General features: G+C 40.9%; 2 protein-coding genes across 4 annotated transcripts in view; one reads left to right on the top strand and one right to left on the bottom strand.

The window, feature by feature from the left end:
• Nucleotides 1-4,634, top strand: part of PIK3R4 (phosphoinositide-3-kinase regulatory subunit 4) — a 65,753-nt gene extending 61,119 nt beyond the window's left edge. For 2 of the 3 annotated variants that reach the window (XM_046675724.1, XM_046675705.1), the window contains 5 exons: nucleotides 1,947-2,047; nucleotides 2,677-2,765; nucleotides 3,080-3,188; nucleotides 4,059-4,217; nucleotides 4,379-4,634. In XM_046675724.1, the coding sequence (XP_046531680.1) occupies nucleotides 1,947-2,047; nucleotides 2,677-2,765; nucleotides 3,080-3,188; nucleotides 4,059-4,217; nucleotides 4,379-4,513 (593 nt within the window). In that variant the 3' untranslated portion in view covers nucleotides 4,514-4,634. Of the gene's footprint in view, nucleotides 1-1,946; nucleotides 2,048-2,676; nucleotides 2,766-3,079; nucleotides 3,189-4,058 lie in introns of all 3 variants that reach the window. The other variant, XM_046675714.1, reaches the window with a different exon arrangement.
• Nucleotides 4,635-5,519: 885 nt separating this feature from the next.
• Nucleotides 5,520-12,821, bottom strand: part of COL6A6 (collagen type VI alpha 6 chain) — a 143,211-nt gene continuing 135,909 nt past the window's right edge. The window contains exon 37 of the mRNA XM_046646636.1: nucleotides 5,520-8,354. Coding sequence (XP_046502592.1) covers nucleotides 8,135-8,354 — 220 coding nt within the window. The 3' untranslated portion in view covers nucleotides 5,520-8,134. The remainder of the gene's footprint in view (nucleotides 8,355-12,821) is intronic.

Genomic DNA, 12,821 nt, shown 5'->3' with positions numbered 1-12,821 from the left:
CAGCTGAGCTCCTCACTATGACCCAAAGGCTTTCTGAGATCTGCCCCTGCTACCTCTCTGACCTTCTTTTTCAGTCGTGGTTCCAGCAGTAAACAGATGGTGTACCCAAGGTAGGATAATTTGAGGAGGATTTATTTTCAGAGGAACTATTTACAAAGATGTATCATCATAAAAGATAGTGGCATCATAAGAGAGAGTGCAATAAAATATAGCTAGTACCAGCAGTGGAAGGCAGGAGGGGAGGGATGGTGACTGGAATTTAGAAAGTTCAATAGAGAAGGCCACCTTGAAGGGAGCAGCGATTCTGAGATGAGGGACACAACCAGCCTGAGGTGACTGACTTGACTTTCACCTCTCTCGTTCATCTCCTACTGGGCCTTCCACAGGCCCGTATTAGTTCCTATGACTACTGTAACAAATTGTCACAAACTTGGTAGCTTAAAACAACACAAATATATTCTGTAATAGTTACGGAGCCCAGAAGTAGGAAATAAGTTTTGCTGAGCCAAAACCAAGGTGGCAGGAGGCCCACATTGTCCCTGGAGGCTTTAGGGGAGAATCCCTTCCCTTGTCTTTTCCTGCTTCTAGAGCTGCCTGCTTGGGCTCATGGCCCCTTCTTCCATCTTCCAAGCCAGCAGCATAGCATCTTGCTTCATTGTTTCATTGCCTTCTGCTGCTGCCAAATCTGCCTCCCTCTTATAAGGACACTGGTGATTGCAGTGAGCACTCACCTGGACAATCCAGGATAATCCCCCCAAACTCAGGGTCCTTAGTTAATCACACCTGCAGCGTCATTTTACCATATAAGGTGATATTCACAGGCTCCAGAGATTAGGACCTGGTTATTTTGGGGGGGACATGATTTAGCTTACCACAGGCCAAACCCATCTAGAAGCCAGAGGGCACAGGAGCCTGTTGATGTGGTCCATGTGCGTCAGCCTTAGAGTAGCGAGTGGAAAGCAACCAGCCCTGCTGCCCTTTTCCCGGCTACTCGCCCTTGCTCAGTGTGGTCCAGCCACACTGGCGTCCTGGCTTTTTCCTTGAACTAAGCACATTCCTGCTGCAGGGCCTTTGCAGTTTTGGGTTTGTTGTCCCCACTAGAATGTAAGTTCCATGAAACAGGAAATTTTTTGGCATTGTCTTCTTTTCCTCAGTGCCTAGGACAGGGACTAGCTCACAGTAAATATTGTTGGTTCAGTAAATATTAATGAAGGAATGAAGCCTGGGGTATTGTCACTCCCCCTGCTCAAAAATACCTAAGAGATAATGTCTCTGTCTCTCAGGCCTGCAGTTTGTATTTTCGATAATCTTTCCCCACCCTTTCCCTCTCTCTGCCTTCATCTCCCACTCCTCCCTGTCACAGATAAGCTTCGGTCAGACCAACGACTTGTTTCCCCAAAACAGCCACAGATTTTTGTTTTTGTGTTTTTGTTCATTCCATTCTTTCTGCCTGCAGTAATTTACCTGTATGCCACCTGTGTCTGTCCAGTGTACTTGTTCTTTCAGTCCCAGTGCAAACATCTCCATGAGGCCACCTTGCTTCTTACCCACTGGCTGTGCGCTTTCCCTCGAGTTCAGGTGGAGCTTTGCAGTTCCCTCCTTTTGCTCTCTTTGTCTTAGACTTTATATACTTTTTCCCCCCTGCTTCCAGATTGTCGGTTTCTTGAGGGCAGACTCCATTTATGATTTGCTTTCCACCCCACAGTTCTCTCCAGGTGGTTAGACACCAGCAAATATTTACTGGTAGGCTATTAAAAACATTTCTTTTTTGCCCTCCAGTGTGGTGACAGGGTCACAAATGTTACCTAAAAGTATTAGTGAACATTTCTTACGGGATGGGAAGAAATGGAAATGGGTATAGGTAAGTTGGATTATCTATCAAGATGTGAAAGCTCTGAGAGCAGAGTTCTTGACTGAGTAATGGTTCTGGCCTTGCTTTCCCTTAGCTGTTCAGGGCAACAATGAAGTGTCTATGTGGGACATGGAGACTGGTGACAGAAGATTCACTCTCTGGGCCAGCAGTGCACCACCACTTTCTGAGTTACAGGTTTGACTCTGGTTTTTCTTATAAAGGCCAATATAATTTCCCACATCCCAAGCACTTTCAGGCATTTTACCAAACATGGTATCTGTTGGGCTTTTGGGTTATGTTTTAAATAAGTATTAGGTGGCCCTTGCTGCACGGGTGCTTTCCAGTTCTTACTAATGTCTACTTCATTGGGTGTTCTGGTCTCTAGCTCCATGAGGTTTGTGATGTCTCTTTGGAACCTCAGTAAAAATCTGGGTTAATTAGGAAGAGCCCATATTGAAGTTTAGATCGTAAACAGACAGAACATGACCCTCTTACATTCTCTTTTGAATTGTCATGTTACCAAAGGTGCTTCATTGTGGCAAAAAGTAGGAAAGATTGTTTTCTCCTTTAGTTGGGGTATTTCTCATTGCAAATAGAAAATTTTAGGAAGCTGAACTGGCTTTGCCTCTTTTTTCAGAATGATATAAAGCAAATGCATTTTAAAGTCCCATAGAAGGAAGTATATCAGACCTACGTAATCACACTCTCAGTTTTCAGTTAACCGGGTGCCCCTAAAGTCACTGGCAGTTAACTTGTCTTTAGAAGTGGCACCATCATTTGTGGAATACACTGCTATCTTTTGACTCGGATTTCTTTCTTTTAAGCCTTCTGCTCACAGTGTCCATGGTATCTACTGTAGTCCTGCAGATGGAAATCCTATCTTGCTAACAGCTGGCTCAGACATGAAAATAAGGTACAGTATCTAATAAAGAATACTTAATATGTAACACTTAAAAGTAGCAGGATAATAAAACGTGGATGGATACTCCAGTTAACACTAGGGTGTTATTTATTATCGATATTAGCAATGTAGTAATGTTTACAATCATCCATCTTGCAGGGACAGCTGATATTACTTCATTTGTAACTAATTTTATGCTAGTTTAGAAAAATCTCTTTTCCTAATGTAAAAGAAAATAAGCTGTGCATTGATGAATGTAAGCCAATGATCATTAGTTCCTCCCCGCCTCCTTCAGAGATTGTCACCATGCGTTTCCTCTTCCCCAGGTTTTGGGACTTGGCTTACCCAGAGAGGTCCTACATTGTTGCAGGAAGTACCAGTTCTCCATCCGTGTCCTATTACAGGAAAATAATTGAAGGCACCGAAGTCGTTCAGGTATAAGCAGTCTTTTTGCTTTCAGCTTTTATAGGCACAAAAATGCCTTTCATAAACATCGAGTTGATTAAAATAAATGGCTTTTGTCAACAGTGGCAGTATTTCTTTGAGGTTAAGAAATATGTTTATTTTATCTTGGCTTTTCTGTATTTTTTAAAGTTAACTTATATGTGCACTTTATTATATACCTTAATAAAAGTACAACTCTAAAATAATTACTTTATACATTTGCTCAGTCCTTAAAACTATTTTATAAGGAAGTACTTTATTATTTTCCTTCTACAAATAAGAAAGTTAAGCACAGTGAAGTGAAGTAACTTGTCTAAGATCACCCAGCTGGTAAGCAGCAAGCTGGGATTCACCCCTGGCTGTTGGGACTCTAAAGCTGTGATCTTGAGTTTGGCAAAAACTTCAAATGAGATAACGTACCTGAAAGTGCCTGGGCCGTGTAAGTGCTCAGTAGATGAAAGCGCACATCCTTCATGACAAATAACAATGCACTTTAGAAATGCTAGACCATCTGATATGTATTTACTTCCATATTCTGGTCATTTATCCCTCTAAATTACATGGTTTCTTTTCTTTTGATGTTAACAAAAGGTAATTTGTATGGATTATTGGCCAACTTATAAATTTTCCATATTTGTAAGTGGCTCCTCATGGAATCCAATAATTGGAAACCTAGAATGTCATTTTGGACTCCCTCTTTTTATTCCTTTTGCTCAGTGTATTTGTGGAAAGCACGACTACTTCACGAGAGGTGTTAGCTTAATAATAACATATCCCAGAATCAAGAATACTGACAAGAGGTAGAATGTGGTACAAGTTTTTAACTTCTGGCTTTCTCCTTTAATTTTAACCATGAAACAGGAAATTCAGAATAAGCAGAAGGTGGGACCAAGTGATGACACCCCTCGGAGGGGCCCAGAGTCTCTGCCTGTGGGACATCATGACATCATCACGGATGTCGCCACGTTCCAGACAACACAGGGCTTCATCGTAACTGCTTCTAGAGATGGGATTGTTAAGGTGTGGAAATGAAAACCTAGTGATTTGTATAATTTGTAATAAAGTTATAAGTATACTATAACTCAAGAGAAAAGGTATTTTTAGAGAACAGAAGTGAGGACAGATTCATTTGCTTTATTTTCAAAATCATGTCTCTATATTACTGTTTCATGATTGAACAGATCCCACTGACGGTGGTTAAGGAAGTTGCACTCGACTGGTACGTTTGTGCATATCTCTGCGCGAATCAGCCAGATGACAGAATCTGGGACTTTTTTATTGTGTATGTCACAGAGGTGAGGAATTTAAAATGCTAAGACTTATATCATCTCAGTTTACTTTGTATTGAAAAAGATGGTTGTAAGCTATTATGATGTAAACACATTTTTGCTATTAAAAATGCTATTCAAACCAGCCAATAAACTGTACTCAAGCGTCTAAAGGGGTTTTTTTGGTGTTTTTAACAGTAAACTTTAGGAGAAGAGTAAACTCTCCAGCAGCATTTGCTCTGAAGAAATGGACTCAGTGTCACAAATCAGTGACAGAACTAGGCCTTATGCCCAAATCTCTGGACTGCCAGTATTATGCTCTTTCAGCCTTATCTTATCTTTCTTCCTGTGTGTATTGCAGTCTGCCTTAACACTGGGGAATTGATCTCCTGTGTATCAGTTTTGGCCATCATTACTCATTTTTATAGGCTCAATTATAAATTCTGAAACTTGGCCTATCAGCTTGCTTTTATCCAGTGTAGATTATTTATTAAATGCATGAAAAAGAAAAAAGGATTAAGCTGTTAAAAAAATGCCAAAAATTTATATTTTCAAAAGACCAAAATTGGCCTTTCCTACTAAAACAAAACAAACCCTTCAAGGTTATCACTTATTGTTGGTACATAAACGTAATTCTCCATATTTAATTGTCATCTACTTGTGGAAGGGTTTATGATGTTCAAAATATTTTAGTTTGAAATTAGTTACATGAGTCTATAAAACCAAAAAGTTGAATAGATAATCTGAGCCTAATTGTTTAAGAAATACTCCAAAAATTTAATTTTCTGAGCACCAGCCTGGTGGTGTAGGGGGTTAAGTTCACATGCTCTGTTTCGGTGGCCCAGGGTTTGCTGGTTCGGTTCCTAGGCGCCCACCTACACACTGCTCATCAAGTCATGCTGTGGCGGCATCCCACATAGAGCTAGAATGACTTACCACTAGGATGTACAACCATGTACTGGGGTTTGGGGGAGGGAAGAAAAGAGGAAGATTGGCAACAGATGTCAGCTCAGGGCTAATCTTCCTCACCAAAAAAATTTAATTTTCTGTAATATTCAGTTACGGTACATGACAGTTTGCAATGCATATATCTGGCTTCATGATTCAGTACACTTATGTTTAGACAGGTAAACAACAAAACTATTGAAAAAACCCCATCATTCAGAAAGGGCCAATCAGGAGTGAGGGACTCTGACTAGGCCACGTAGCTGAGTGGATGAGTAGAATTTGAAGATTTGACATTGACATTGTGGTGTTGCATTGCCTCTGTCTCCCTTAAAGTCTGCTAAGACCATATTGAGAGAGTTTGTAGCTACTCAGTCAGGTTTAGAGTCTGCAGAGGTTGGGGGAAATCTTTTTGAAACAAACTCTTATGCTGAAAATGGGCTTCAAGCCTGGAGCCATTAGATAAGCCACAAGCCTGATAACCATGGAAATAGCTGAGGGAAAAATGTAGTGGGCTGAGGGAAGCATATCCTTTTCTGCTCTTATCTTCCTAAAACCCATTCTTCTCTCCCTAAAAAAAGTCCACCCCCTTGAGAGGTCATTTGGTTGAATTGTTACCAAGTATTACAATCTGATGCCGTGTTGAGTTGCAGCTCTTTTTGACTTAAATATTGTTTTTCTTTAACACAGTTGACTTGTCGTTCAGTGCAGAGATAATAGGAACGTCCTTTATAAAAGTCAATTAATTTACCTTTTTAAACCAAGAAGCATCACTGCTTATTTGTGTGATTCTTGATTTAAATAGGTTTTCATTTAACTTACACTCAAATTTTGGTTCTTTCCCCTTTTAGGAGAAAGGGATTTATTTTTTAAAAGGAACTTAATATTTGAAGCATGCTTCAGGCCTCTCACCTACTAATGATTAAAAAGATGACCCAAAATGCTAACATAATCTCAGTCACCAAGGGAGTATTTGTTTGGTGTACTTTACTTACCAATGCAGAAGAAATAAACATAGACAAACACATTTTCAAAGTATTTCCAACAGTAAACAGGGAGTTTTTGCTTAATCCAAAGTTAACCAGAAAAATCCCTTTTACTAAAATAGCTCCTAAATATTGCTCAATTTCCTGTCCTGGAAACGTAAATTTTTCCTGAAGCCCTAAGCACCACTTAGGATACATGAAGAAACCTGATGTGCCGTTCTTCACATTACCTGAGTATGCATGGGACATTTTAACTCCTTGCTCCTCCAAAGACCTTGGGAGCTCTCTCTCTGGAGTTGCCTGAGTAAAGATGGCAGAAGTGGTTTAAAAAACCACTGCAGATGGCCCTTGTTTGCTAGATTTTATGAAGAGAGGTATAGAAAAGAAAATCAGGCCATACCTCCTGGTCTTCAGTGTCAGCAACGATCTGCCCGTGCGTCCAGGCAGGGCGTCCCTTCCTTGCTGAAGAGAAGGGGCTAGCAGGGCCATGGCCACCAGCTGTGGCGCCAGCTCTTTGAATTTGAGGTAAGGTCCAAACATTGTGTCTAAAGTGAATAATGCTGCTTTGGTGTTTAGTTGTTGAAAATAGCCCCATCATAAGATTAAAAATTACTCACTTGATTGGATGGGGGTGAGGAGAGAGAGCCATCACTGAATGCTTCCAGAAGTTAGGCATTTGAAGACCTTTCCTGCTTTAACACTCTGATCTCTTTTGCATCTCTGCAACCTTAATTTGTAGATTAAAACATAGCAGCTTTCTTATCTTTTCCAAACTCAGTGTGCTTTTAAGGCTCTGTTTAGAGCTCTGCCAGTCCTGTTTGGTGCTATTCTCTGTTGACTAAATAGCTACCTGATAGATAAAAGTCTCAGAGCTTCACCCATGACAAGTTTTGTCTTTACTATCCTTGTCTAAAGAATATATGGATTAGTACATAATAATAAACGACAATAATGGGAAAGAAAGAATCAAAGTCCATCAAAGTAGCCAAACAGGAGGCTCTATATATTGATGAAAGAGCTTCCAGCTCAAAAGCAATGATTTCTGTTCTGGAGGGATTAATGACTTTCTCAGCGAGCTAAGGAGGATTTGGAGCTGGGGAAAATTTCCCTCTGCTTCTCCCCTCACCTGTCTGAGCAAACAACTGCAGAAGGTGGAAGGAAACCTTCCAGCATGAGCCATTAAGTAAGTTCTGGTCAGTCCATACAGAGAAAGTCATGTGTTTAAATGGAATCATCATGGAAGGTCAGATTTTCAAAATTACGACATACAAACAGCATCAGTTTCTAGGGTGAATGTTGGGGTTTCCCTACACATGAACCTTTGGTTGAACAGATGAGCATTAAACAGTACTAAATTGAGAAAGAAATTTGGTTTGCAGCAAGTAGACTGGACAGAGACCTACAATCACATGTATACACTATATAAATTTACCTTCAAATTATATCTCCATTAGACTTTTCAAAACATTTCTTTCATTCTTCCATCTTTTAATGATAACAGTGCTTGAACATATCAGTCTTAGAGTGCTGGAATTGTCAGGAATGGTCAAATAAATGGACAAAATATATCTTAATACCAGTGAGTGCAAGGGGTCAACTTGCCTGATAATCTACAACCTGTGGCTTGTTCAACCCTCCAGAGTGGACCTCTGGATACAGGCAGATATCCAAATAAAAGTTGCCCATAGTTATGGCAGTGAATTTATTTAAGTCCAGAGTCTTACCGTGGTTCCTAAGGCTAAATTCTTTGAGTACTTCCTTTATCATGTTGTCTGGGAGCAGTTTTTATCACCTTTCTTCCATTTTTAAAGGTGTAGAATGTATTTCTGGTAAAAGTTTGAACAGTATGATCTCTGCTGACTCTTGCTACACTTGAAAGATATTTTTTATCTTGAAAGAATTTTGCCTTCTGTAACACATCTTCTTTGAGGGCAGCTCTGTGTGGTCCAGGAACAAAGCTATACAACAAAAGAGAGAAAAATCATAGAAAATAAATGCCGTTTCAACTTTAATAGACTGTCTGTCAGTCTGTCTTTCTTCCTAAATTGATTGTTACAACCATTCCTTGTTGGATCCTTCCTTCAGGGTAATTAAGATTACTAAACTGGGGATTTACTCTGGGCAGATACACCAGAAGCTGACGAATAAGACATCTTGTCAAAGTATGCAAAAATATAACTTCTAACAGCAGAGTTTCTTCTTCACAGAACATGTTCCACCCAGAACTTCATATGGTTGGCTCCTAATTATTTCAGATTTTGGTTCAAATGTTACTTCATTAGAGAGCACCATATCTGTAGTTTTCTCAGTCCCGCTCCCACTTCCAGTCACTCGGCACAACATGCTTTTATTTTTTTCTCAACACATCACTATTTGAATTTTTGGTTACTTATAAACTTTTTTGTGATCCATTCTCCACTCTTCCACCCTCTCAGACAAAAAGTAAGTTTCACGAGACCATGTATGGTCACCGCAGTAATCCCCGGAACCTAGAAGAATGGTTAGCACATAGTAGACACTCCACAAGTGTTTGTCTAATGAAAGCATGAATGATTGCCACTCCCTTCTTTTCTCCCTCCCTCACTTTCACCCATCCATCTATCCATCCATCCATCCATCCATCCATCCATCCATTCTTCTATGCATCCATCCAAATGTTTACTATCTGCTCTGTGGAAGGCACTGTGTTAGGCTCAGTGGGGGACACAGAAATAGTGCCCAGTCTGGCAGGCACATAACAAGTTTGATTAGGAGTCACGAGTGACCCAATAGTAAAAGAGAGCTGGAGTCAGACTCTGGAAGGCCTTGAATGTCATACTGAGAAATCAGGGAAACATAGAAGCCAAGTGCTGACTAGAAGTTCTAGCCTGTACAATAAAACTTTCTGTGCTTATGGAAATGTCCTATCTTCACTGGCCAGTATGGCAGCCACTAGCTTTCGAGCACTTGCAATGTGGCATGACTAAAGAACTGAATTTTTAGTCTCATTGAATTGAAAGCTGCTGGCTACTGTGTTGGACAGCACAGGAAGAAAGCCGTCTCAGACAACCTTATTGCACAGGGAGGTGGTGGAAAGAGCTTTGCGTCCCAAAACATTCTTATATTCCAGCCCCTCTACTTAGTGGCTGAGCAGCTCTGAGTAAATCACTTGAGTGAGCCTTGTTTCTTTAGGTATAAAATGGGGATAAAAACAACTTATGTTGTTGTGAGCAACAATTGAAGCCCCCTAGACTAGTTGCCATGGTGCTCTGTTGGTTACAGATGAGGAAACCGAGGAGCATGGGGGTGAAGGTCAGTGACAGAGCTGAGACCATTACCCAACTCTTCTGATACTAAGAGTCCAGTGTTACTTCCACTGAATGAGGTTTGTATTCAGGACACTGTGGAGAACTATCAAGATACCTGGAATAAGAAAGTACAATGATAAATGCCACACTATCAGAAGCAGCTGGATCTGGGTGCAGAGCCACAGGAAGGCAGATGGCCGGGGGCAGGACAGTTAAGAAGGATGAGAAGCCTGGCACATAAGCTTTCCATAAATATTTTTAGAAGAATGTGTGAGAGACTGATGGCAAAGGAAGAGAAGGTTTATTAATACTGATAAACCTCAGAAATTTGCTGAATTGTGGTCAAGGGAAAATTCAAGAGAACTCCAAAAAGTTGAGACCAGGAGAACAGGGATAATCTCCACCATGATCTGTTTCTTCACATTTGGATTTTTCTGCTTTCACCAGCAATAAATCTGATCTCTCTCACAAAAACCTCAATGCTTAGAAAATGAGTAAGTGAAATATACAGGAAGAATTTAAGTTATTTCTCGTCTCTTTCATGCACACGTGTACATACATGCACACACTCACACGTCACATATTCCTCTTTCATCTATAAAGAGAGTTAGGGGTGAAGGAGACATCAAACCAAAAAAGAGAACCATGTCATTCATGTTACATAGACCCTGAAGCCTCCGTGCATTATATACTATATGTCTGAGCTTCTGAAACTCAAATCCCAAAGTGTATCTCAGTTGACTTCCGTCAGTGCTATCAGGAATGTGCTAAGTTGATCAACAAACTTCTCCTACTTACCAAGAGCAGCACCCATGGCTAAATTTCAGTGCAAATATGATTTCCTCACATCTTCCTCCATTTTTGTTCTTCCCTGTTTTTTCTTATAATTTCCAGACTAAATATGAACTCAAATTCTCCAAAGTCCTAAGTGTCTGTAAGCACAGAACATGGCTCCGCTGATCATGGAGAGTGCATTCTTTTAGGTCTGGAACACACTGTGTTCATGGCTTGAGTTTATCTCATCTATACTGGTCTCTTCCCACCCCCCACGCCCAGCCTCTTTTCCATTGGATCCTTTTTATGGTAAGCTTATATCTTTAGATATCCATAGCATGGCATTGCTAACTTTTTTTTCCCCTCAAATATTTTTCTCAAAAGTGCTGAACATGATAAAAACCATATCTGAATTTCCCTTTTCTCTTTTCTTTTTTTTTTTTTTTTTTATACCATGTTGTAGGTAAGAGTTTGTACTTGATAAGCGTTTGATAAGAATCCTTTGATTACCCTGTTTGGGAATCATATAGACTTTATATTGTTCAGATACTTCTTTGCTGACTGGTAACTCCAACAATAGGTAGTCAAGAGAAAGAAGCAGCAATGAAACTCAGTCAATTCGTTTTGCAACTTGTGCCCAGCCCCAGAAAAGCTTGTGGAAAGAAAGATGTGGCAAGTAGATAAAATGAGGTGGGTGGGACTAATTGTCCATTTCAGTTCTCTGTGCTCACAGATTTCTCTGTGTATGCAGATAATCAGGAGTCAGCTATGCTGCATTTACTGGTTGACTGAATGCACTTGAACAGAAAATGCAGGCAAGATTGTTTCTATTTTGAGAATTCTTTTTATCTTAATACACATTTTGTGTATCCAGAAAACACACTTTGGAAAGCAGAATTACAACAGATGTATTATTCATATGGCATTGGTGACTGTGTCCATTTTTACAATTCAGTTGTTCTGGCCTGTCACCGCTTTAAAGTCTGGCACAAGTGCTCTCCCGGCTGGATGAAGCAATAAGCAGGTGGCTTTCTGTCTTTTATCATCTCTGAGTAGATCTAAGTGCTCACAAAGAGGCTGCCCTGCGATCTCACCCTCACAGGCCATCTGTCTCCTTGGTTGCTTGTGGTTTGGTTCAGTTCCTTTCTTTTTAATCTGATAAGAACCAGCTTCTACCTGTAATTCTCAAAATATCACCATGGAATAACCTAGTTCTTTTGCAAGTCACTTGGAGGACTTGGCAAGTCACCTAATGGCCAGGCTCTTGCCTAGCAGGCATTCTCACCTCCCTCAATCATGTGTACTCAGTTCTGCCTCACTTCTCTTGGAAGGCTCAGGCAGGGAGTTTCAGAAGTGGCTGTGTGGCATGTTACCTGTCATTATAGCCCTTGGTCACTTAGAGAAGGCCTGGGGAGTCCAGCCTAGCACACCATCAGGGAGCTCACTGTCAGCGGTATGGATTTCACGTCTCAATTCCTGGTGCCCCAGCCATTTCCTGACATTCGGCCATTTCAGATACAGAGGAGAAGCTGAGCCTCCAGCATATCCAAAGCAATGTGGAGAAGAGGGAAGAAACTTCCCGTCCCAAAGCACTGTGAATTCTCTCCCCACTCACTGCTCTTCAAACAGAAGGCAGGGTGGGAGGGGTTTCCGAAAATGCCTTTTAATTTGTATAGGCTGGCTCCCGCATCCGCCCTCGCAGCCAGGGCCCGCTACATAATCTGTGAACCCCATGCAAATGCCAATGCAAATACGAGGCCCCCTTCCACGCTGCCAGACACCTGCGGCAGGGGGAGCCCTGCTCTTTGTAGACCGACCACGCGGGCCTGTTTTACGCTTGACTTCAGGCAGCATTTGCTGCTGGACAGTTCCCTGCCTCGCAGCAAGGTGAGGAGCGAGATTCCAGGCAGAGCTGGGCCTTCTGCAGCGGGAGTGCTTCTCCGGCTCTGACCACCACATGGAAGTGCACACGCTGCGCAATAAAAGTAGGCACGCTGTCAAAGGCATTTGCCTAAGTGTGATTCCCGGGGGCTGGCGCACGTCTGATTTCAGTCAGCCGTGGGACACATACGTGTGTCTTAGTATAGCATGACTTACCACTGGAACGAAAACACTCTCCTAACTACTTGATTTCAGTTATTTCTACTTTTAAAAAATATAAGTAATATTCATACATGCAAAAGATAGGACATATTTATATTATTGTTTTAAAAGAACAAATTTTTGCCTTTGTTGATACTGTTTTATATCTTAGTTTTAAAAATATTAAGTTCTACTCTTATTCCTCTCTTTGGGTATATTCTGGGTTTTTTTTCCCCTATAGTACCTTGAGAGCTATGTTTAGAGTTTAAAAAATTTCCTTAA

Source organism: Equus quagga, chromosome 1 (assembly GCF_021613505.1).
Source record: "Equus quagga isolate Etosha38 chromosome 1, UCLA_HA_Equagga_1.0, whole genome shotgun sequence".
NCBI lineage: Eukaryota > Metazoa > Chordata > Mammalia > Perissodactyla > Equidae > Equus > Equus quagga.
The sequence above is the reverse complement of the archived record's forward strand: the minus strand, read 5'-3'. Positions and strand labels throughout refer to the sequence as shown.